This window comes from Macaca nemestrina, chromosome 9 (genome assembly GCF_043159975.1).
Source record: "Macaca nemestrina isolate mMacNem1 chromosome 9, mMacNem.hap1, whole genome shotgun sequence".
In the NCBI taxonomy this organism is placed as follows: domain Eukaryota; kingdom Metazoa; phylum Chordata; class Mammalia; order Primates; family Cercopithecidae; genus Macaca; species Macaca nemestrina.
This window is the reverse complement of record NC_092133.1, coordinates 63824979-63849945: the sequence shown is the minus strand read 5'-3', so window position 1 is coordinate 63849945 and position 24967 is coordinate 63824979. Positions and strand designations below refer to the sequence as shown.

The window sequence follows — 24967 nt, the reverse complement described above, 5'->3', positions numbered from 1 at the left end:
AAAAAAAAAAAAAAGAAATGATTTTGTTTTTAAAGCAGTACAAAAACAGACAAATACTGAAAGCTCTTGTTTTTATAGTTTTGTACTGTAAACACATAGATAGGTTGACTTAGAGTTCTTGCCAGAAAAATTATAAATTAAATATATAACAAATAACTGATCAGATGTCCAGGATGACATTGAGAATAACCTGGACACACAGGTGTGAAGCCTGGGAATGAATACTATTAAGAAGTTAGGTAGGGTTTAGGCACCAAATACTGTAAATTGACAGATGTACAAGAAGGGCCAAGACACTTAGAAAGAGCGAATTAACTTTTGAAAGTATTAGTTCAGAGAACTTAACAAAGAGCTCATGGAGCCAAAGGATATCAGTGGAAACTTGTAATTATATAGTGGATGAAATAATGTAGAAATATTTCTGTGCCACGTGGATAAGAGATGAACAGAAAAGATATTTTTTAAAAGTCAAATTTATTGAGAAATAATTTTTATACACCATATTAAATTCACTCCTTTAACGTTTAGTTTGATGAGATCTGACAATCATATACAGTTATAGAACCGTCATCACCACAATCAAATAGAATATCCCCAACATGCTAAAAAGTTTCTTTGTGCCCTTCTGCAGTCAATTGATTACATCAACCGTTGGCATCTGGCAACTAGCAATCTGTTTTCTGTCCCTATATTTTTGTCCTTTCAAAAATGTTATATAAATGGAATCATATAGTGTGTACTTATTTATATCTGATTCTCACTCAGCAAAATGCTTTTGATATTCGTTCATATCGTTGCCTGTATACTTGGTTCATTCTTTCTTCTTGCATAGCATGTGATGGTATGCTTGTGTCACAAATTGTTTATCCATTCACTTGTAGGTGAAAATTTGAGTTGTTTCTAGTTTCTGACTACAGTAGCCCCTTCTTATCCATGGTTTCACTTTTAGCAGTTTCAGTTACCCATGGTTCAAAAATATTACACAAAATAAGATATTTTGAGAAAGAGAATTAGTGAGCACATTCACATAACTTTTATTGCAATATATTGCTAAAATTGTTCTATTTTATGATGTCATTGTTGTTAATCTCTTAGTGTGCCTAATTTATAAACTTTATTAGATGTGTGTTGAATAGGAAAAAACATAGTATTTATAGGGTTTGGTACTATCCCAGGTTTCAAGCATCCACTGGGGGTCTTGGAACATATCCCCCAAGGATTCGGGGGGATGACTGTCTTATGAATAAGGCCACCATGAATGTTTACATACAGGTATCTATGTGGACATAAGTGTTTATTTCTCTTGGCTAAATACTTAAGGAGTGGAATTGCTGAGTTATAGAATGGGTATATGTTTAACTTTATAAGAAACTTCCAAGCTTTTTTTTTTGTTTTTTTGAGACGGAGTCTCGCTCTGTCACCCAGGCCGGAGTGCAGTGGTACGATCACGGCTCACCGCAAGCTCCGCCTCCCGGGTTCATGTCATTCTCCTGCCTCAGCTTCCTGAGTAACTGGGACTACAGGCGCCCGCACCACGCCCGGCTAATTTTTTGTATTTTTAGTGGAGTCGAGGTTTCACAGTTAGCCAGGATGGTCTCAATATCCTGACTTTGTGATCCGCCCGCCTCGGCCTCCCAAAGTGCTGGGATTACAGGCGTGAGCCACCGCGCCCGGCCCCAAGCTTTTTTCTGTAAGTGGCTGTACCAGTTTACGTTTTCGCTAGCAATGTGTGAGATTTCCAGTTGTTTCTCATCTTTGCTAGCTCTAGTATTTATTACAATCTTTCAGATTTTAGCCATTCTAGCATGTGTGGAGGAGTACATATTTTGGCTTTAATTTCATTTCTCTAGTGACTAATGATGTTGAACATTTTTCATGTGCTTATTTACCCTCTATGTATTTTCTTTGGTAAGATGTCTTTTCAATTTTTTTTTTTTTTTGCCCATTTAAAGAGTTGAGTTGTTTTTCATTTAATTATTGAGTTCTAAGTGTTCTTTATATTTCCTGGATACAAGACCTTTGTCATATGTAGATTTTCAAAATACTTTGTCCCCGTCTATGGTTTGTGTTTTCACAAAGTTTGAATTTTCATGAAGTCCAGTTTATCAACTTTTTCCTTTATGGATCATGCTTTTGGTGTTGCAGCTAAGAAAACTTTGCCAAGGTTGCAATGATTTTTTTTCCTATGTTTTCTTCTAGAAGTTTAATACCTTTAGTTCCTACCTTCAGCTCTATGATCCATTTCAAGTAAGTTTTTGTACGTGATGTGAAGAAAGGGCCAACATTCCTCCCTCCCTCCCTCCCTCCTTTCTTTCCTTCCTTCCTTCCTTCCTTCCTTCCTTCCTTCCTTCCTTCCTTCCTTCCTTCCTTCCTTCCTTCCTTCCTTCCTTCCTTCCCTCCCTCCCTCCCTCCTTTTTCTCTTTCTTTCTTCCTTTTCTCTCTCTTTGCTGCAATTAATTGCTTTGGGCATACATCACTTTTTATTTTTATATTTGAGGTAAATTCCTAAAAACTGAATTGCTGGGTCAAAGTTTAAATTCTTACATATACATATACATGTACATGTATTGCATATTTGCCCTCCATAGGGATAACATTTTAAATATCCAGAAGCAAGGTATAAGAGTATTTGTTTTTTCTGCAGCCTTACTAACAGAGTTCGTTATCAAAATTTTGGTATTTGCCAATCTGAAAGGTGAGAAAGAATATCTCAATGTATTTTAATTCTCATCTGTCTTATTATGAATGAGGTTGGGAGGCTTTTTACATGGTTAAATTTACATATTTTTCCGTGAATGAGAAATTGCATTCAACCTCAAATAGTATCTGTTGATCTCTTGCTATGAAAGATGAGTGTTTGTGGCTTTTCCATCTTTTTTTTGCTGTGTAATTCCACAGCAAATTGCTAGTCTGCCCACCATGTCCCCAAATGTATTCTCAGTCCATGTGTATGGCACACTTCTAATGTTACTAATGTTTTGTTGTTTGCTTCCATTTGTTTCTTGAATTCTAAATTGTTGGGGAGAACTAGGAGGGTGGTGTTTTGAAGCTCGGGGAGAAAAATCATCTATTTCCTATAGAGAGGATACTTAACATGAGCAATTAGAAACAGTTAAGTAGGGTTAATAGGTATTTAGCCAGTGTTCCTGGAGAAACTTTAAGAAAATATTGATAAATAATGAACTTGGATGGTTAGATTTAAAGATTCTGGCAGAGACTTTTGAAAATTCTCTTCAAGGAGTATGACAGAATGGAAAACTAGGAGACACAGAAGGAGCTGAAATTCCCCAGTTACATACTATTTGTTTTCCCAAGTGTATTGATTTATAGAAAAATGAATATAGTGTTTTCAAGGACTTTGGTTTCATTTTCTTTATTCTGATAAGCAGGCTTTTATTCATTTCTAGCTAAACAGAGAACAAAGAAGAAATGAGAATTTTTTTGGCTTCACATTGAGGTTGGTGAGAATTCTACCACCTTTGCCATTCTCTTTTTGTTCTCTGCTTTTTAAAAATATCAGACCTTACAAGAATTCATATACAGTTGAGCTGTTTTACAATATATAGAATGGAATGGTCCCATAGGCTCACTGGACTTGCAGCAACAGAAGCCTCTGTCACCTTCAAAGTGTATGTGAAGGGCACGTTACTTCTGCCCTGGTTGCTTAAACTTGATGCCTTCTAGCTGAAGGTTATTCTTCTTCTGGTGATTCAGTGAAAGCTTCTCTGTTGTCTCATATATTAGATTAGCTTCTTCTTTGACTTCAATTTGACTAATTTAGTTCTATGGCTTTTAAAAAATAACCTTCATGCTGGGTTTATATAAGATGGGTCTCCATTTTGGCATAATTTTTATATGGTACAAAATGTCCTTAAGTAGAAGGCATTGCTACATAGAGTAACTAACCATGAGGCATTTCTGTCCTTTCTCTGTAGCTGCAATTTTGAAAATGTTTGCCATTGTGGTGAGCTTTTAGTGTGAACTGACATTTTATAAATAAACATTTTATAAGTAAATGGTATGTTATCAGGGTCATAAAGTCATCTTGTGAAATTCTCATGTACAATGAAGTCAGAAATTGAATTATGACTTTCTGCTTTTTTTAATCAGAAGGACGTTATAAGACCTAAATATAAGTAGAATCTGTTGTTTTCTTTTGTTTTCATATTTCATATTGGTTAAGGTAACTATTGGTTAAGGTAACTTTTTTTAACCATTTTTGCTGCTTTCATTTTGGTTGTATGTGTGAGGAAACATGTTTAATTTTGGTTGCTATGGCTAGAAGAAACAAATTTTTTAATTTAATTTTGTTTGAATCTTTTCATAAAGAATTCATAAAACTCATCATTTTGGGGGATGCTCAATTTGATCATTTTTCAAAAAACATCAATAAGATGGTTATCTAAAGGTTTAATAAAGAGAACTTCAAATACTCAAATAAGCTTTATAAAGTTTGAATTACAGCATGCTAATGATATTTACCTTTCGTTCTAAAATGTAACATTGTTTTGTTCTATTGAAACTCAGAGATTTTGGATGCTAAGGAAATAAAAAGTACAGACTCTTGGAGTTCCCCACACTTAGTGCATCTAACAATTGTAGCCCTAACCCTGGGGCATACCTTTTAAGTGCCACTCTGGAATTGATTTCAAAGGGCTCAAGATCCTTTAGGAGGCTGTTGTGCCCTTCACATACACTTCACATAACGTGCCCTTCACATACACTAGGAATGTGTTTGTTTTTTTTTTAAAGAGTACTTTAGGCATGTTGCATTTCTAATTAGTGCACATGTAGGAAATATACCTTATTGATTTTGAAGTGATTTTGATGTCAAGAAATCCAATAAAATGAGGCACCAGAGGGAAGCTTTGTTTTAAAGTCTTTTGTAATGAAAACAATGAGTGAAACACTCTTGAATAATAATTATGAGCTCTATACATGAGGGAGAGTTTTAATCTGAATGTAGACAAGTAGATTCTGTTCTTTCACTTAAAAGGGGATAATGATATCAACTAACGTTTGTTGAGCCCCTGCCAGGTGTCAGAGATATTGGCTAAGTTAATGGATTTTATATGGATTTTCTTATGTAATCTTGAAGATCCCTTTGAGGTAGGTACTCTTATTATTCTCATTTTAGGGATTAGGAAACTGATGTTCAGGAAAGATCAGTAACTTAGCTAAAGTCACCAGCGAGCAGGGAACAGAGCCTGGATTCTCACCCAGGCAGTCCAACTTTAAAGCTGACACTGATAATCACTGAGGCCCAATAATGGTGAGAGGTAAGAGAATTTAAGAACGCTTTAGCAGACAATGGAGGTTGCGGGGTGCAGCGACAGGATGTCTCACATGGGCTGCTGCGTATTACCTGGCTGAGGGTCTGAGTGGAGATGAAATCTAGCCCTCCCTCTGCTGGGCAAACTGTGGGCCTTTCTGCTGACACTCGCAGGGCTGTGTCTACTCAGAGAGTGGCATAGTTTTCTTGTTTTTCTTTTCTTTTTTTTTTTTTGAGATGGAATTTCACTGTTGTTGCCCAGGCTGGAGTGCAATGGCATGATCTCAGCTCACTGCAACTTCCGCCTCCTGGGTTCAGGTGATTCTTCTGCCTCAGTCTCCTGAGTAGCTGGGATTACAGGTGCCCACCACAATGCCCGGCTAATTTTTTTTTATTTTTAGTAGAGATGGAATTTTGTCACGTTGACCAGACTGATGTCCTCCTGACCTCAGGTGATCCACCTGCCTCAGCCTCCCAAAGTGCTGGAATTACAGGCGTGAGCCACCACGTGCAGTCAGTTTTCTAATCCATGTGTCCAGAAGGGGCATATTTTTTAAATTCACCTGAAGGCAAATCTCAATTCTATAATCATACTCTGAATATTACTGCCTGTATTTCCATTCACTTGCAATAGCGGACTTCAACCTACCTCTTTCTAGTCTACATGCTTCCTTGGTGGTCTCATTGTATCTACCTTTATGCTGACAACTCCAAAAGTTACATTTTCATTTCAGATTTCTCTTTCAAACTCTGCTCTTGTATATCCAACTGCCTACTTTACATCTTCACTTTGATCTTAATATGCACCTCAAATTTATAATGTCACCAGCTGGACTCTGCTTCTTCCTCCTCCTCTTGCAGCCATTCCCACCTCAGTTAATGGCAACTCCATCTTTCCAGTTGCTCCAGACCGAAAAACTTAAAGATATCTTGAGTTCTCTCTATCCTAGGTTTAATCTTTCATGAATTCCTGTTGGCTCAATTGCCAAACTATGTCTACAATCTGAACCCTGTGTCCACTTCTGCTACCACCAACCAGTTCTAAGCCATTATTTTATCTCTTCTAGGTTACTATGGGAACTCCCAATGGCTATCTCTACTTTTTCTTTTGCCCTTCATACTTCATTCTATTCACCAGAGTGAGTCCTCTAAAGAAAAATACAGTTGATGTTTTAGTGCTCAAACATCTGCAGTAGTTCTTATGATCTGCAGCCCCCATTACCTTTCTGTCTTTCTCTCTTACTATGCTCTTTGTAGCTCACTCTGCCCTACTTAGACTGGCCTCCTTGCTGTTTAGCCACTGCTTTCCTGCCTTAGGCTTCTGCTGTGATGTTACATCTGCCTGCAGTGCTCTTCCCCCGGCTGTCTGCTTGGCTGATTTTCTTGCCTCTTCAAGTTTTGCTCAAATGTCTCCTTCTCAATGAGGCTAATCTTGACCTTATTTAATACTGAAATCTGCTCTGAACTTCTCTATCACCCAGCCCTGCCTACTCTATTCTGCTTTTTCTTTTTTAAAATAGCATGTGTTATTTTCTAATATATGAAATCATTTACTTTTTATTATCTATATTGTTTATGGTCACTCTATTCATGATTGGCACAGAGTAGACAGCCAGTAAATATAAGTTGAAAGAATGAATAAATGAATGATGCCCTCTAGTCTAGGGATGCCTCTGATCTCACATCATTTTGCTCTTATAGCCTACCGAAAAGCTAGGTGGAAGAGTTTATAAAGATTATTGCTCTCTATGTAAATACATCAAAAATATTTGTAAAGTGTAGGAAGAGCATTTGAAAAGAATGAGACCCAACTGTTCCTTCATCACATATGATATCAGGCAGTTGCTTGATTTTATTGATTCTCTGACAAACCTCAGATCCTTTTGTTTACCAAGTAAGTAGAAGGTGTATGTATTTCTTTCTTGGTAGGCCAAACATACCAGCAAATGATTGCACTGGAAACATGGAGGTGGGGCTTGGAAAACCAGTGTATATAGAGATTGTAGTGGAAGTTTTATGTTATAGTTGTCTTCTTTCCATTTCATTTCACTCTAGCCAAGACTGAATTGTATAAAATCAGCTATGATAATATTGTGCGGCAAACTTCCCTTGCCTCCTTTTCCTTTACTTAAATCTTGTGATGATTTAGATTTTTTTTTTTTCAGTTAACATTTGGTTTCAAGGCTGTACATTATTCCTGACTATATTATACTAATTTCTCTGAGGCATGGTGATGGGGGAGAGCAAGGCTTATAAAGTTGTTATGCATTCAAGATAACATCTTTTTTGTTTTTTTTGAGACAGAGTCTCTGTTTCACGATCTTCTAATCTCGGCTCACTGCAGCCTCTGCTTCCTAGGTTCCAGCGATTCTCCTGTCTCAGCCTCCTGAGTAGCTGGGATTACAGGCACAGACCACCATGCCTGGCTAATTTTTGTATTTTTAGTAGAGACGGAGTTTCACCATGTTGGCCAGGCTGGTCTTGAACTCCTGACCTCAGGAGATTGTAGTGGAAGGCTGGCCTCAGCCTCCCAAAGTGCTGGGATTACAGGTATGAGCCACCGCACCTGGCCTCAAGATAAATTCTTAATGAAAATTTTAAAAATGCTCTTTTAGAACATTATTTCAGTACTTGACAGTCTTTCACTAGTTGCTGATCCTTTCTTCTGATATTTTGGGAGGATAGGGTATTAGGCAAAGGTGAACATTTGTGATGATGGTGGGGATTGGCACCTACTATTAATAAAAATATTTCTCTTTTATATTTAGCTAAATAGAGTTTCACTAAATGAGATCCACCATGAATCCATGAAGCCCAAAGATACTTTTGGTGGAAGACTTGTTGACATGATTAGAATAGTTTAAACTTGAGGAAGAGACACTTATTTCCAGATAAAACCATCAAACGTGTATGAATGTGCACACCTGTATGTATGTGCTAGTGTTATGACAATAATTAGAGCATAGAAAGAACCATGTTAATAGAGATGATGTATAGTACTTATCAGGAGAAAACATAGGAGAAGGTCAGTAATAAGGATAGTTACCTGGGAGAACACAAATTAAATACAATCACAGATATACTAATAAATCATGAATGTTTTTTATTTCTGTGTTTTTGACTATTTAACCTTTTAATTATTTACTCATGAATGGAATTTTGAATGTCTACAAAATAATTTTAATAAAAGAGGTAGAGAAATACATATAGTGAATTCACACTCTTGCATGGAAATCAGAAGCTTAAGGAAAGAATAATAACAGAGAGCATTTGGATGGAGGAAAGAGAAGTAAGAGAAGTGATATTGTCACAGAGCTTATTACTTCAATAACTTTCCTGGTCCAGGTTTAAAAAACTTACAGTAATAGATGACACGTTCTAAAAATTTTAAGAAACCTTCTCTTAGAAGTGGAATAACTTAGCCAGGTGTGGTGATGTGCGCCCATCGTCCCAGCTACTTGAGAGGCTGAGTGGGAGGATCGCTTGGGCCTGGGAGGCGGAGGTTGCAGTGGTGAGCTGTGATCATGCCACTGGCACTCCAGCTTGGGCAACAGAGTGACCCTGTCTCCAAAAAAAAAAAAAAAAAAAAAAAAGGGGGAATAACATGACTTTTCATCTTAACTCTTTGGCAATTATATATCTTGGTATATTGAGGAAACAATGAAAGAAGCAAATCTGGCCACTTGGTGATATGGAGTGCTAGAAAGTCTGGACAGGCCTATCTTTAACGTTTGTAGTGGGAAGTGTGAGGGTACAGACGGAGGCCTGCACACCGTATGCCTACATGTGTAAGTTACAATTCTATGTAATAGGCTGCTAAAGTAGGCTCTACCCACCAATCTTTCTACTTTGAGAAATATACCTTCGAAATGACCCAGAAGGCAAGATTGGTTTTAGAATTCTTGGGTTCCTTTTAGAAGGAGGTGATGGAGACAGAGCTCACTTCTGTGTCCCTGACACATGGCCTGTTTTCTTCTCTTCCCACTTCTGACTGTCTTGCACTTGAGGGGCCTTGAGTGCCTGCAAGTAGACAGCTCAGCCTATACATGCAAACTCAATCTGCACTCATTGGCAAACAGCTGCCTTTTGGCTACCTTTCAGGTATAGGGTTGGGCACATTGAATGATTCAGTCTTGGAAGGATGAATTCCACAAAGAGGCCAGCATAGGCACTGGAAGTGGATTTGCACTGGTTGAGTAGGGAGTTGAGACACTGGCTACCCTGGGTACGATAGGATAGAATAGATGTGGGCTCTGGGTGGGTATATCATCTTGGCCCCATGGTCACTTCCAAAGCATGAGGATAGGGGGTGGGGCAGCTTTTGCCCAGATTTATAGAGAAAGTGATCATTTATTTGGGTGATAATCCCAAATAAGTTGTTAGAAATGCTTCCTAGACTTCCAGAGAAGTAAATGTCAACAATTTTATATTAACACTAAATATGATTCCAAGGGACTATATATGACATAAAAGGAATGTGATAAACATGAAGAAAGAGGATGCATAGTTGGTAGGGCCTGGCTTTACTACTTTTTCTTTTACTGGAAACTAAGATTGTGGCTGATGTGTTTAAGTGCTCCATAAATAGTTGTTGAACAACAACATAAACAACCCCAAACTCCAATGTATCTATGTAGGGGTACAAATTTGAAAGAATATGGATCAAAGATGAGAAGAGGGACATATGTAGTTTGGATATTTGTCCCCACCCAAATTTCATGTTGAATTGTGATTCCCAGTGTTGGAGATGGGGTCTGGTGTGGAGTGATTGGACCTTGGGGGCGGATTTCTCATGATGGCTTAGCACCAGCCTCTTGGTGGTGTCCTCATGATAGTGAGTGAGTTCTTGAGAGATCTGGATGTTTAAAAGTGTGTGGCAGCTCCCTCTCTTTCTCTCTTGCTCCTGTTCTCACCATGTGAGATGCCTGCTCCCCACTTTGCCTTCTGCCATGAGTAAAAGCTCCCTGAGCCCTCCCTAGAAGCTGAGCAGATGTCAGCATCATGCTTTCTGTATAGCCTGCAGAACCATGAGCCAATTAAATATGTTTTCTTTATAAATTACCCAATCTCAGGTATTTCTTATAGCAATGCAAGAATAGCTTAATACGGGGACACCTGACTGAAGGCAAATAAAAGAGAATGGCAGAAACTAGGAAAAATAATGTTGGGAAGGCTAAAGCACTTCTCATTTGCCAGGGCTGGCAGGACATGCTGAAGGTAAGGAAGAAAAACAAAAACAGGAAGGAATAGATCCTCTACATGAGTCACATGATAAGAGATTAATAGATGACATATGATACATCTAAACTATGATGTCAAATTGGCAAGAGTGGAACAAAGATTAATATAAGGGAATTGAATTAAGTAGAAAACAAAGATGTTATAATTTGTATTAAATATATAAATCCATATGTTTTGGTATTATGTATGATATCTCTGGAACTATAAGAGTAAGTGCCCAAAGTAGTTGCCTCTGGGAGGGAAATTAGGTGGTAGGAAGACAAGGATGAGAGAGAGAGATTTGGTTTCACTATATACATTATTAAACCTTGTATTACCTAATAAAATTTTAAATTAATTAAACAATAATTGAAACTCTAGATGATGAAAGTAAAGAAGATAACCTAATCTCTAAATTTGTTGAAGTACATACATCCAAAAGAAGTATATCCCTGAATCCTAAAATGATCTTTAGATGTGGTAACAGAAACTTTCTTGGGAGTCCTTGAGAAATGGCAGACCTGCCAGAAAGCAGAGTGCTCCGGACTGAATGTTTGTATCTTCCCCACCCCCAACTGCAAATCCATGTGTTGAAATCCTAACCCCCAGGGTGATGATATTTAGAATGGTAGAGCCTTTGGGAGCTAATTAGGCCATGAGTGTATAGTCCTCATCAATGGGATTAGTGTCCTTATAAGAAGAGACATGATGTGTTCTGCTGTCTGCCATGTGAAGATACAGAGAGAAGGCAGCCATCTGCAGACCAGAAAGTAGGCCCTAACCAGACACCAGATGTGCCAGTACCTTGAACTAGGACTTTCCAGCCTCCGAAACTGTGAGAAGTAAATGTTTGTCGTTTAAGCCACCCAGTCTATGATCTATTTGTTATAGCACCATGAACTGACTAATACATAGAGAAGAGCAAATATGCTTATTTTCAACATAGGTAAAAAAGTGATCTCTTTAATTAAACTGGACATCTAGGTGCCAATCTGTAGGAAAACTAAAAACCTAATTTGTAAATAAAGGGCAGTAATTACTAGCAGTCAGCATGAATTCTTCATGAACAAGTCATGCCAAACTATAAATATATATTTTTTGAGCTCTTAAACAGGAAGGTGTAGAAAGGGTGTTTCTATTTCATTAAAACATTTGGAAAAGCCTCTTCATGATATATCTATATTTTTGACAAAATGAAAAAGGTAGAATATTTCACACAACAGCATTTAATAATATTGAAAATCATGTCTAAAGTGTTTATTAATTGATCATTACATATCTGGAAAGAGATTTGTAACAGTATCAAAATTAGGTTTTATGTCTGGCTTTCACCTGTTTAATGATTTAATAGGGAATTCTGGAATTCCTACTGGACAAATTAATGGATAAACAGGGAAATGGGAGGGTGTGTTAATGTGTTGGGTTCTTCCAAACCAATTTTTGACTAGCAAGAATAAAAGTCCATATTCTACAGGATAAGGTGTTAGGAGGACAAAATAAAATTCTGCATTGAGGAGTAAATACAAATTATTTGTTTAAAGATGTGATAAGAGACTTGAGTTTGCAGTAATCTTTGAAAAAAAAAAGACTTAAACAGTTTAGTTGAAAAGTGAGTATAAAGTTAGACTAATTAGGTAAGTATGATGACTGTGTCATGGAATTTAATAAGCTTAAAGGAGAATCAGCCATCACCTTACAAACTAATTGTGTTACAAAAGTTAATCTTTTTTTTTTTTTTAAATTAAATATTTGGTATTAGGGAATTTTCTATAGGAACCACATTATAGATGGTTAGGTTTCCAAGTCATCCCATAAGAACATATAAACTTATGTAAAAGAATTATAGTTTTATTAAGAGGAGCCTGAGCTCTGGAGTGGGTGGTGAGGAGTGGGGGGTTGAGGGGGGGACGGTGGGAGAGAGGTGGTGGTTATGTGTTACTGTAGGGAGGAGAAGTAGGTGCCAAACGTTTCCTCTTTAATATTTGTGAGGGAATGGCCACCCTTAGGCAAATTTTGGAAATGGGTAAAGTTTTCCACTGGCTTCTCTGTGCATCTCTCTGAACTTCCATCATCACTCTCCTTTGCTGCCAGGGCACAATGAAAACACAATGTGGTTCATGCTGTAATAGAGATGTGCACAGGGTGAGCAATGACTTAGTTCATACTGATGTGTGACTGAATGTGTGCACCCCTTGACCTCTCAGAGTTAACTACATTTAGAAGTGAAATGTGTGTCAAACCAAATGAATTTAAAATTGATATAAAATGATAAAAGTTCAGTTTCAAGCAGAGAATAAAGTGGAATGTAGGAAATTGAGGCATTGCAGACAAGATAGTTTGCAGAGAAGGGAAGGATCCACATGGTTGGGTTTGCCCTGCCTTGGTGTCTTTCTCTGGAGACATCTATCACCACTGTCAAGAGATTTGTTTTCCTTCCTTTGATTCTGAAAACTGGGATTTTGTTATAGTCTCTTTCCAAATCTGTACTTTTCTTACTTTATTTATAAAGTGTACTTTTACCCCTTTATTAAGCCGTTTTTTTGGATAAAAGTTTAAAAGTGGCAGGTTTCAACTCAACGAGCATCTAATGGGATAGTAAGCTTCTCATCATTTCTGTTCATCCAAGCCCAGTACATTGGTGAAATGAAGGTTGTGTAGAAGGTATTCTTGAATCATTTGGGAGGTGCTGCCTAACTCCTAAGATTTTATAGATTATAAAATGCAAATGCCGGCCAGGCGTGGTGGCTCCTGCCTGCAATCCCAGGACTTTGGAAGGCCAAGGCGGGTAGATCACCTGAGGTTGGGAGTTCGAGACCAGCGTGACCAACATGGAGAAACCCCGTCTCTACTAAACATACAAAATTAGCTGGGCCTGGAGGCGCATGCCTGTAATCCTAGCTATTCGGGAGGCTGAGGCAGGAGAATTGCTTGAACTCGGGAGGCGGAGGTTGTGGTGAGCCGAGATCGCACCATTGCACTCCAGCCTGGTCAAGAAAAGCAAAACTCCGTCTCAAAAATAAAACAAAATAAAATGCAAATGCTTCAGAATATAATACTTACAACCTAGTAGGATTTTTGTTTTGGATTTGCGTTGTGGTATTGCTATACCTACAATTTGTCAGATTTAGACTTTGCTTCAATTTCATTTGCAAAATTAATGCAGTTTTCTGCCTATGATAGCCCTAATTTCCAATCAGTCAGGAATACTGACCAGGACATACAAAAAAGCAGGAAGATTAAAAAAAAATAAGAAATAGCATTTATTTAAAGACTAATAATTATATGAAGCCAAGTTCTTTAAAGACTTATTTTTTTTAAAGTAATTTTTACCATGGAAAAATGAACTTTTGAAAAACTTTTACTTAATTTGTGTTAAAGACATGAACACAGACTTAGAAGATACTTTGGCTAAATTAGGTTGTCTTTTGTCTCTTGGCTAAAAAGCACTCCTTTTAGAAAGATACTTCTAGGCTGAAAAATTCTTCTAGAAGGGTTTACATATGATATGGATAATTTTTGCTTTCCTTAATTTTTTATCTTCCTTACTTTCAATTTCTGGTGGCCTAGCTTTGGAAACCAGTCGTGAATTTCACAGTGAAAACGACACGTTTTTAAAGGCTGCCAAGGTTTGCCACATTTTTTTTTAGTTCACAACAGTCTTCTCTACTTTTGTCCTTCAGATGAAAGAACAAAGCAATGGCAGCAATCTTGACTTGATTTTTATGTAGGATAGTACATGTCATAGAGGGGTAACAAGTAAATCCTTTTGTGAGGACTTATTTGATAGAACCCTAAGGCTATACATTGATGGACATATCCTATTGCATAGATTGACTCTGGGCTATGCAGAAAGGTCACCACAGGATAGACTATCTGTCAATTTAGATTTCCCTGTGTTAGAAGGAATCAAAGTGGTAGGTGAAATGATTGAAAAAGCAAAATCAAAACCAAACCAAACTAAAACATTTCAGTTCTAGAAATGCATTTGAGAGAAACCATTTGGCAATAGTGTTTGGAGTCTTTCTTGAAGCATGTCTCCTACATTGCAGCTGAATAGCTGAGAAAAGAGACCATGTTTCTACTTTTAGAAGGAAAAAAAAAATCAATGCAAAGGAGAGAGAAACAAAGTAGAAAAGGGCTGAATTGTAGGGCTTTGACTTTATGTGTTGAGGTATCATATGCTAATAACAGTAATTTGAAACTTTGAGAAGAAACTCAAGTAATATCTTTTCACTTAATATAATTTGAATAATTATTTTTTCAAGGCAAAATCTTTTAAAAAGTAAAGGATTTTGTAGCCACCTTGTAAGTGGCTTGTGATAGAGTTAAGCATAGACTAGGAACAAGGACACACTTGGCATGTTTGAAGGGGCAAATGGGGCCCTGGGCAGGCCATTTGGGTTATTTTCAGTAAGAGAAAGAGAACTATCTAGAAATATGCTACATTTCAGGAAGTGTGCTCTCTCTTTGCAGTAAACGATACCAGTGGCTTTTATATAAAATTCTTAACACTTACTGTGGTTTTTAGTAGATAAATGAATAATATATTAAAGCTATTTGAAAACATGGCTAGAGATTTTGAATATTAATCCAACTATGACATGCCACATATGGTCATTTGATATAAATGTATATTGTTAGGCAAAAATCTCACTGAATTGATTTTTTTTTTTTTTTTTGAGACCGAGTCTCGCTCTGTCGCCCAGGCTAGAGTGCAGTCGCGCGATCTCGGCCCACTGCAAGCTCCGCCTCCCGGGTTCACGCCATTCTCCTGCCTCAGCCTCCTGAGTAACTGGGACTACAGGTGCCCGCCACCACGCCCGGCTAATTTTTTGTAAGTTTTAGTAGAGACGGGGTTTCACCGTGTTAGCCAGGATGGTCTCAATCTCCTGACCCCGTGATCCGCCCGCCTCGGCCTCCCAAAGTGCTGGGATTACACCAAACCCGGCCAATTGATTTTTAAGGATAATGTTAATGCCTTAAAGAATGGCTTACAGTTCTTTTTTTTTTTCTCCTTCTTATTTTGTCTTGACCAACTATCCGTGCCTTCTCAGGGGCTTTTCTCTTTTTACACAACTGTGCAATTTATATTAGTTTCTTTTCCTGTCCCAGAAGGTAAATTGCCTTTAACCTTCTCCAGTCAAAACCCTCAAATAAACAATCTCTAAATCAAGTAAAGACATATCTTTACTTGTTTCCATGTCTTTCAAAGGGTTGCTTGTTCCTTGTCTAAGTCATCATTAACCAGAAGGAGCAAAATATGGGGGTAGGCTGCCTCAGTGCTATGATTTCACAGAAGCCAAAGGACTTGAAGACTTGAACGCTGTAAGATGTGTCTTACCATTCTGATCACTTAAGACTACTGCTCAAATACAAACCCACCTCAGATGAGTTGTTAATTTAATTGTGAACATACTGGTGTAGATTAATTTGTTACAGGACCTAAGCCCAGACAGCATGACCTCAGGAAACAGTTGGGGAATATCTTCTTTCTCTGAAGGTAGATTTTGTAGCCTGGTCCTCTGAGGGCTATGGTTGATATTAGGAAGAGGTGTTGAATACAAGTTTTACCTATTCCTTGATTTTCATGAGTATTGTTCTTTAGAAAACAGTTTTCTTTACTAATAAGCATCTTTTTGTGTTTGTGCACAGGCAGCATGTCAGCTGAAACACCAATCACACTGAATATCGATCCTCAGGATCTGCAGGTCCAAACATTCACTGTAGAGAAGCTACTGGAGCCTCTCATAATTCAGGTATTAATACCATGGAAATTATGATATATAGTAACTGCAGAAGAATGAAAAAAAGTGGGAAAAATGAATAATGAAGAAATAAAAGGTTTGATTTTTATATATAAATATGTCATCTAAAATTGTCCTTTATTTAAAGAGTTGTTAAGATGTGAAAAGTAGGTATGTATGTTGCTAAGATGTGAAAAAGTATGAATTCTGAAAGTTCCCTGACATTCTCTTTTAGCAATAATAACAGTAATTTTTTATATATATATATAATTTTCAGAGTACCTTTATATAAATTATCTTCTTTGATAATCATGAAAACTGAATGAGGCAGGTAACATGGTTAAAACCATCTTTATCATATAGATGAGGAAACTGAGGCCTAGAGAATTTTACTAACTTGCCTCAGGCACATGGCATCTCATTTGCCAAATAGGAAATTACCTTTAAAATACTAAAATATATGAGAAAAGCAGCTATTTAAAGGAATTCTGTGATAAAGTCTTTCATAAGGTGAATAATCCTTTGATGATATGCATAATGATTCTCCGATTTTTTTTATTATGTGAGTCGAGATTTCGTGTATTGCATTTTCTTAGAGCAGGGCTTGAAGAAACTTATGCAGTGGTATAGATTTAAATTTTTGTACTTAACCCACAATTTGTGAGGGAACTCCCCTTTAGGCCTTACATCATGCCTCCTAATACAAGATTCAAGTCCCTTTTCCTAGGGACTCAAAAGAACCCAAGGGTTACTTGGATGAAAAACTATGCTGACCTTTCCTCAGATCATTTAAATGTGTTCTGCTTATCTTTTTTGTGAGATGGATGTGGGGAGGGGAGTAGCTCTGAAAATAGACTTTGTACATATTTTTATCGATCTGTATATATTGTGCAAGTTGATATCTGCTACTTGAAAGACAATTCAAAACCTGTGCCTCCCTGATGATACCTTAATAGTTAACTTTGGCAGTCTTAATGGCACTAATATCTGCTGTGAAATTTATACTAGATGACTGTGGAGACGTCATTAAAGTCCGTCTTCGTCACCCACTAAACAGTTTCATGTTAAAAAGAAAAAAGGCTGGGTGCAGTGGCTCATGCCTATAATCCCAGCACTTTGGGAGGCCAAGGTGGGAGGATTGCTTGAGTCCAGGAGTTAAAGACCAGTCTGGGCAACATAGTGAGACCCTGTTTGAAAAAAGAAAGAAAGAAAGAAAAAAAAAAACCCTTCATTTGTTTTTCTAATTAAGTTCACAAAAAAATTAGAATGTCCAAAAAAGTTAAAAAAATAGAATAAAAACACTCATAATTTTACCAAGAGATAAACATTAATGTTTTGGTGCATTTACTTCCAGTACAACAAAGTTACAGGAGATTTTTTTATCTCTTTGTACTTTGTACTATTAAAGACTATATCTTCTTTATATATGTCCTTACATGTATATACATTATATATATGAAGAATATATATATGTGAACAAGTGGAGCTAGTACTATATATGTAGACTTTAATCCCACTTTTCCATTTTAAATGATATTTTAATAATTTTCCTATTTATTTGTAAGCATGATCTAATAAAACTGCTATTTACTTATATATCATATGGCTGCACTATAGTTTTTTTTTTTTAAGTAGCCTTGCGTTTTTGGACATTTAGGGTGTTTCTATTTTTTTCCTATTATAGATACTGCTGTGCTGAACATCTTTGTCTACACATTTTTGTTATCAATTTGTATTATTTCACTAGAATTAGTTACAAATGTAAAAGTTAATGGCCAAGATGCGAGTATTTTTATACTTTTTCATACATATCGCCAAGTTTTTTGGGGACAGTTTTTGACTTTATATGTTAATGTATCATATGCTAATAAAAGTAATTTGAAACTTTGATTTGAGAAGAAACTCAAGTAATATCTTTTCCCTTAATATAATTTGAATAATTATTTTTTCATGGCAAAATATTTTAAAAAGTAAAGGAATTGTAGCCACCCTGTAAGTGGGCTCACAAGTCATGTAAGGTTTTGTTCCTATCCAATTATAAGGAGTAGGAATAGGGAAATGACCTTCATTTTGGAGATGGCTGGTGAAAACAAATACATTAATGCTAGTGTATAACCCTTATTTGCTCTATAACAATGGAACATTAGAGTTGGTCACTTAAAACTTGCTAATCACAAAGGTTGCTGACATGTTGCTTGTATACAGAGAGAGTATCATGGGGAAACTACTTTTTATATGCTAACTGAAACTAATAGATATTTTGCTTTAGTCAAGTACATTGCTAAAGAAGTTAATAGAAAATATTCTAAGTAAATTCACATTAAAGGGTAATGCCAGTCACAGTGTGTGTGTGCGTGTGTGTGTGTGTACATGCGTGCGTTTTATGGCGTGTTCTAAATCGATTATAACCATCTATAAACATTTATTGAGTTCACCTATAAAATTAGAAGGATGAAAATGACCTGAGTAATCTTGTTTGATTGGAAAGAAATGCATCTCTTTTAAAAAGTGTGATTATACTAGTTTTAGAGGGCTTTTGATGTTCTTGGATTCAGACTTTTCATGATCCACAAGTAGATGAGTCACAGAAATGGAACTCATTACCTTTTACATACCAGACAGTTCTGCTACACGTAAATGTGATTGCTAATTTTGTCTTCCTTAAGATTGTTGTCAGTGTTTTCAAAATATTCACTGATTTCTGAAAAGTGCTTTGGTATACAACATCGATGTCTCAGCTATAAAAATTATTTTGTGGTCTTAGCAATACTCAAGTGGTATTAAATTAAAATATTAATAATTTATATAATATCAACTATATGTAATAAATGTCTTATAAAGCAGAATTCTATTTAACAAAATTATTTGTATACACTCTTGTTTTTTTTATAATGGGATTCTTCTTATCAAAAACCAGTACATTTCAAAGTCAAAGAGTTATATTTTAAAATAACTGATCTTTTTGGATTTGATGTTCAGCCTTCTTGTATCTGTCACTTTGATCATGTATTACCCACCAACAGAAATAAAATATCTCATTAAATTATATTAAAGGTTTTTTCTAGCATAACATCATGTTAAGTGTCTCATCACATTCTTTTTGGTTTTTCAAAAAGTGTTTATTTTTGTTTTTTTAGATAAAAATAAGCTGTTTAAAATTTACAAGAAAAAACAAACAACTCCATCAAAAAGTGGACAAAGGATATGAACAGACACTTCTCAAAAGAAGATATTTATGCGGCCAACAAACATGAAAAAAAGCTCATCATCACTGGTCATTAGAGAAATGCAAATCAAAACTATAATGAGATACCATCTCATGCCAGTTAGAATGGTGATCATAAAAAGTCAGGAAACAACAGATGCTGGAGAGGACATGGAGAAATAGGAATGCTTTTACACTGTTGGTGGGAGTGTAAATTAGTTCAACCATTGTGGAAGACAGTGTGGCAATTCCTCAAGGATCTAGAACCAGAAATACCATTTGACCCAGCAATCTCATTACTGGGTGTATACCCAAAGGATTACAAACCATTCTACTATAAAGACACATGCACATGTATGTTTATTGGAGCACTGTTCACAATAGCAAAGACTTGGAACCAACCCAAATGCCCATCAGTGACAGACTGGATAAAGAAAACGTGGCACATACACACCATGGAATACTATGCAGCCATAAAAAAGGATGAGTTCACGTCCTTTGCAGGGACATAGATGAAGCTGGAAGCCATCATTCTCAGCAAACTATTACAAGAAGAGAAAACCAAATGCCACGTGTTCTCACTCATAAGTGGGAGTTGCACAATGAGAACACATGGACACAGGGAGGGGAACGTCACACACTGGGGCCTGTCAGAGGGTCGGGGGTTAGAGGAGGGATAGCATTAGGAGAAATACCTAATGTGGATGATGGGTTGATGGGTGCAGCAAACCACCATGGCACGTGTATATCTATGTAAAAAACTTGTACGTTCTGCACATGTATCCCAGAACTTAAGGTATAATAAAAGAAAAAAAAGAATAACCTGTTTATTTAAAAAGGCTAAGTAGACCTCAATATTTATTTTTCATCAACTTTTATTTTAAGTTCAGGAGTACATGTGCAGGATGTCTAGGTTTGTTACATAGGTAAACATGTGCCATGGTGGCTTGCTGCACAGATCATCCCATCACCTAAGTATTAAGCCCAGCATCCATTAGCTATTCTTCCTGATGCTCTTCCTCCCCCAACCCCTGCTGACAGGTCCCAGTGTCTTCCCTCCGTAAGTCCATGTGTTCTCATCCTTCAGCTCCCACTTACAAGTGAGAACATACGGTATTTGGTTTTCTGTTCCTGCATTAGTTTGCTGAGGATAATGACTTCCAACTTCATCTACGTCCCTGCAGAGGACGTGAACTTGTTCTTTTTTATGACTGCATAGTATTCCATGGTATATATGTACCACATTTTATTTATCCAGTCTATCATTGATGGGCATTTAGGTTGATTCCATGTCTTTGCTATTGTGAATAGTGCTACAATGAACATACACGTGCATGTATCTTTATAATGGAATGATATATATTCCTTTGGGTATATACCCAATAATGGGATTGCTGAGTTAAATGGTATTTCTGCATCTAGGTCTTTGAGGAATTGCCACGCTGTTTTCCACAATGGTTGAACTAATTTACACACTCACCAACAATGTAAAAGCATTCCTTTTTCTCTGCAACCTTGTCAGCATCTGTTGTTTTTTGACTTTTTAATAAGCATTCTGACTGGTGTGAGATGGTATCTCATTGTTGTTTTGATTTACATTTCTCCAATGATCAGTGATGTTGAACTTTTTTGTTTTTTGAGACAGAGTTTTGCTGTGTCACCCAGACTGGAGTGCAGTGGCATGATCTTGGCTCACTGCAACCTCCACCTCCTGGGTTTCAGTGATTCTCCTATGTCAGCCTCCTGCTAGCTGGGTTTACAGGCACATGCCACCATGCCCAGTTAATTTTTGTATTCTTAGTAGACATGGGGTTTCACCATGTTGGCCAGGCTGGTCTTGAACTCCTGACCTCAGGTGATCTGCCCACCTCGGCCTCCCAAAGGGCTGGGATTACAGGAGTGAGCCACTGCGCCCAGCTGATGTTGAACTTTTCTTCATGTTTATTGGCTGCATGTATGTCTTCTTTTGAAAAGTGTCTGTTCATGTCTTTTGCCCTCCTTTTAATGGTTTACTTTTTTTCTTGTAAATTTGCTTAAGTTCTTTGTAGACTCTGGATATTAGACCTTTTTCAGATGGATAGACTGCAAAAATTTTCTCCCATTCTGTAGGTTGCCTCTTCACTCTGATGATAGTTTCTTTTGCTGTGAGGAAACTCTTTAGTTTAATTATATCCCATTTATCTATTTTTGCTTTTGTTGCAATTGCTTTCGGCATTTTCATCATGAAATCTTTGCCTGTGCCTATGTCCTGAATGGTATTGCCTCAGTTTTCTTCTAGGGTTTTTATAGTTTTGGGTTTTACATTTAAATATTTAATCCCTCTTGGGTTACTTTTTGTATATGGTGTCAGGTAGGGGTCTAGTTTCAATTTTCTGCATGTGGCTAGCCAGTTCTCCCAGCACTATTTATTAAACAGGAAATCTTTTCCCCATTGCTTGTTTTTGTCAGGATTGTTGAAGATCAGATGGTTGTAGGTTTGTGGTCTTATTTCTGAGTTCCCTATTCTGTTCCATTGGTCTATGTGTCTGTTTTTATACCAGTACCATGCTGTTTTGGTTACTGTAGCCCTGTAGTATAGTTTGAAGTTAGATAATGTGAAGCCTCCAGCTTTGTTCTTTTTGCTTAGGATTGTCTTGGCTATTTGGGCTGTTTTTTGGTTCCAAATACATTTTAAAATAGTTTTTTTAAAAAAAATTCTGTGAAAAATGTCAGTAGTAGTTTAATAGGAATAGCATTGAATCTATAAATTGCTTTGGGCAATATGGCCATTCTAATGACCATGATTCTTCCTATCCATGAGGATGGAATGTTTTTCCATTTGTTTGTGTCCTCTCTGATTTCCTTGAGCAGTGGTTTGTAGTTCTCCTTGAAGAAGGCTTTCACTTCCCTTGTTAGCTGTGTTCTTAGATCTTTTATTATTTTTGTAGCAATCATAATTGGGAGTTCATTCATGATTTGGCTTTCTGATTTCCTGTTGTTGGTGTATAGGAATGCTAGCAATTTTTGCACAGTGATTTTGTATCCTGAGACTTTGCTGAAGTTGCTTATCAGCTTAAGGAGCTTTTGGGCTGAGACAATGGGCTTTTTCTAGATAAAGGATCATGTCATCTGCAAACAAAGATAATTTGACTTCCTCTCTTCCCATTTGAATACTCTCTATTTCTTTCTCTTGGCCTTATTGTCCTGGCCAGAACTTTCGATATTATGTTGAATAGGAGTGGTGAGAGAGGACATTCTTGTCTTGTGCATTTTCAAGGGGAATGCTTCCAGCTTTTGCCCATTTAGTATGATATTGGCTGTGGGTTTGTCATAGATGGTTTTTATTTTTTTTAGGTATATTCCTTCAATACCTAGTTTATTGAGAGTTTTTTTTTTAACATGAAGAGATGTTGAATTTTATCAAAGGCCTTTTCTACATCTATTGAGATAATCATGTGGTTTTTGTCTTTAGTTCTGTTTATGTGATGAATCACATTTGTTGATTTGCATGATCAAGACAACTTGATCATGGTGGATAATTTTCTTGATGTGCTCCTGGATTCAGTTTGCCAGTATTTTATTGAAGATTTTTGTATCGATGTTCATCAAGGATATTGGCCCGAAGTTTTTTTGTTGTTGTTGTATCTCTACCAGATTTTGTTATCAGGATGATGCTGACCTCATAGAATGAATTAGAGAGGAGTCCCTTCTTTTCAATTTTTTGAATAGTTTTAGTGGAAATGATACCAGTCCTTCTTGGTAGAATTCAGCTATAAATCCTTCTGGTCCTGGGCTTTTTTTGGGTTGGTAGGCTGTTTATTGCTGCCTCTATTTCAAAACTCATTATTGGTCTATTCAGGCATTCAGTTTTTTCCTGGTTCAGTCTTGGGAAGGTGTATGTGTCCAGGAATTTATCCATTTCTTCTAGATTTTCTAGTTTATGTGCATAGAGGTGTTTATAGTATTCTCTGATGGTTGTTTGTATTTCTGTGGGGTCAGTGGTGATATCCCCCTTATCATTTCTGATTGTGTTTATTTGATTCTTCTCTCTTTTCTTCTTCATTAGTCTAGCTAGTGGTCTATCTATTTTATTAATTTTTCCAAAAAACAGCTCCTGGATTCATTGATTTTTACAAGTGTTTTTTTGTTTCTCTATCTCCTTCAGTTAAGATCTGATTTTGGTTTTTTTCTTGCCTTCTGCTAGCTTTGGGGTTTTCTCTTAGTTCTCCAGTTCTTTTAGGTGAGATATTAGGTTATAACTTGAGATCTTTCATGCTTTTTGATGTGGGCATCTAGTGCTATAAATTTACCTCCTAATGCTGCTTTAGCTATGTCCCAGAGATTCTGATAAGTGGTCTCTTTGTTCTCATTAGTTTCAAAGAACTTCTTGATTTCTGCCTTAATTTCATTATTTACCCAACAGTCATTCAGGAGCAGGTTGCCTACTTTCCATGTAGTTGTGTGGCTTTGAGTTTTCTTTCTTTTTTTTTTGAGACAGAGTCTCGCTCTGTCACCCAGGCTGGAGTGCAGTGGCCGGATCTCAGCTCACTGCAAGCTCCACCTCCTGGGTTTATGCCATTCTCCTCAGCCTCCCAAGTAGCTGGGACTACAGGTGTCTACCACCTCGCCCGGCTAGTTTTTTGTATTTTTTAGTAGAGAAGGGGTTTCACTGTGTTAGCCAGGATGGTCTCGATCTCCTGACCTCGTGATCCGCCCATCTCGGCCTCCCAAAGTGCTGGGATTATAGGCTTGAGCCACCGCGCCCGGCCACTTTGGGTTAATTTCTTAATCTTGAGTTCTTAATTTGATTGTGCTGTGGTCTGAGAGACTGTTTGTATTATTTCAGTTCCTTTACATTTGCAGAGGAGTGTTTTACTTCTGATTATGTGATCAATTTTAGAGTATGTACCATGTGGTGAATGAGAAGAATATATATTCTATTGTTTTTGGGCAGAGTGTTTTGTAGATATCTATTAGGTCTACTTGATCCAGAGCTGAGTTCAGGTCCTAAATATCTTTGTTAATTTTCTGTCTTGATGGTCTGTCTAATATTGTCAGTGGGGTATTTAAATTTCCCAATCTAAGTCTCTTTGTAAGTGTCTAAGAACTTGCTTTATGCTTCTGGGTGCTCCTGTATTGTGTGTATGTATATAGGATATTTAGCTTTTCTTGTCAATTTGAACGCTTTATCATTATGTAATACTCTTCTTTGTCTTTTTTTATCTTTGTTGTTTTAAAGTCTATTTTATCAGAAACTAAGATTGCAAACTCTGCTTTTTTTTTCTGTTTTCCATTTGCTTGGTAAATTTTCCTCCATCCCTTTATTTTGAGTCAATGTGTGTCTTTGCATGTGAGATGGGTCACTTGAAGACAGCACTTTGATGGGTCTTGGCTGTTTATCCAACTTGTCATTCTGTGTCTTTTAATTGGAATACTTAGCCCATTTACTTTTAAAGTTAATATTGTTGTGTGAATTTGATCCTGTCATCATGATGCTAGCTGGTAATTTTGCAGACTTGTTTATGTAGTTATTTCATAGTGTCACTG

The 24967-nt window shown here is 36.9% G+C and overlaps 1 protein-coding gene across 19 annotated transcripts in view; it reads left to right on the top strand.

Annotated features, from left to right (window-relative positions):
• Positions 1-24967, top strand: part of LOC105466141 (catenin alpha 3) — a 1883635-nt gene that overhangs the window by 105239 nt on the left and 1753429 nt on the right. For 16 of the 19 annotated variants that reach the window (XR_011607352.1, XR_011607354.1, XR_011607355.1 and 13 more), the window contains one exon: positions 16145-16248. Coding sequence is in view for 13 of the 19 variants with exons in the window: in XM_071068753.1 (XP_070924854.1) it covers positions 16145-16248 (104 nt within the window). In the remaining 6 variants the exon portion in view is untranslated. Of the gene's footprint in view, positions 1-15174; positions 15327-16142; positions 16249-24967 lie in introns of those variants that run through there. The other 3 variants (XM_071068755.1, XM_071068756.1, XM_071068760.1) reach the window with 2 other exon arrangements.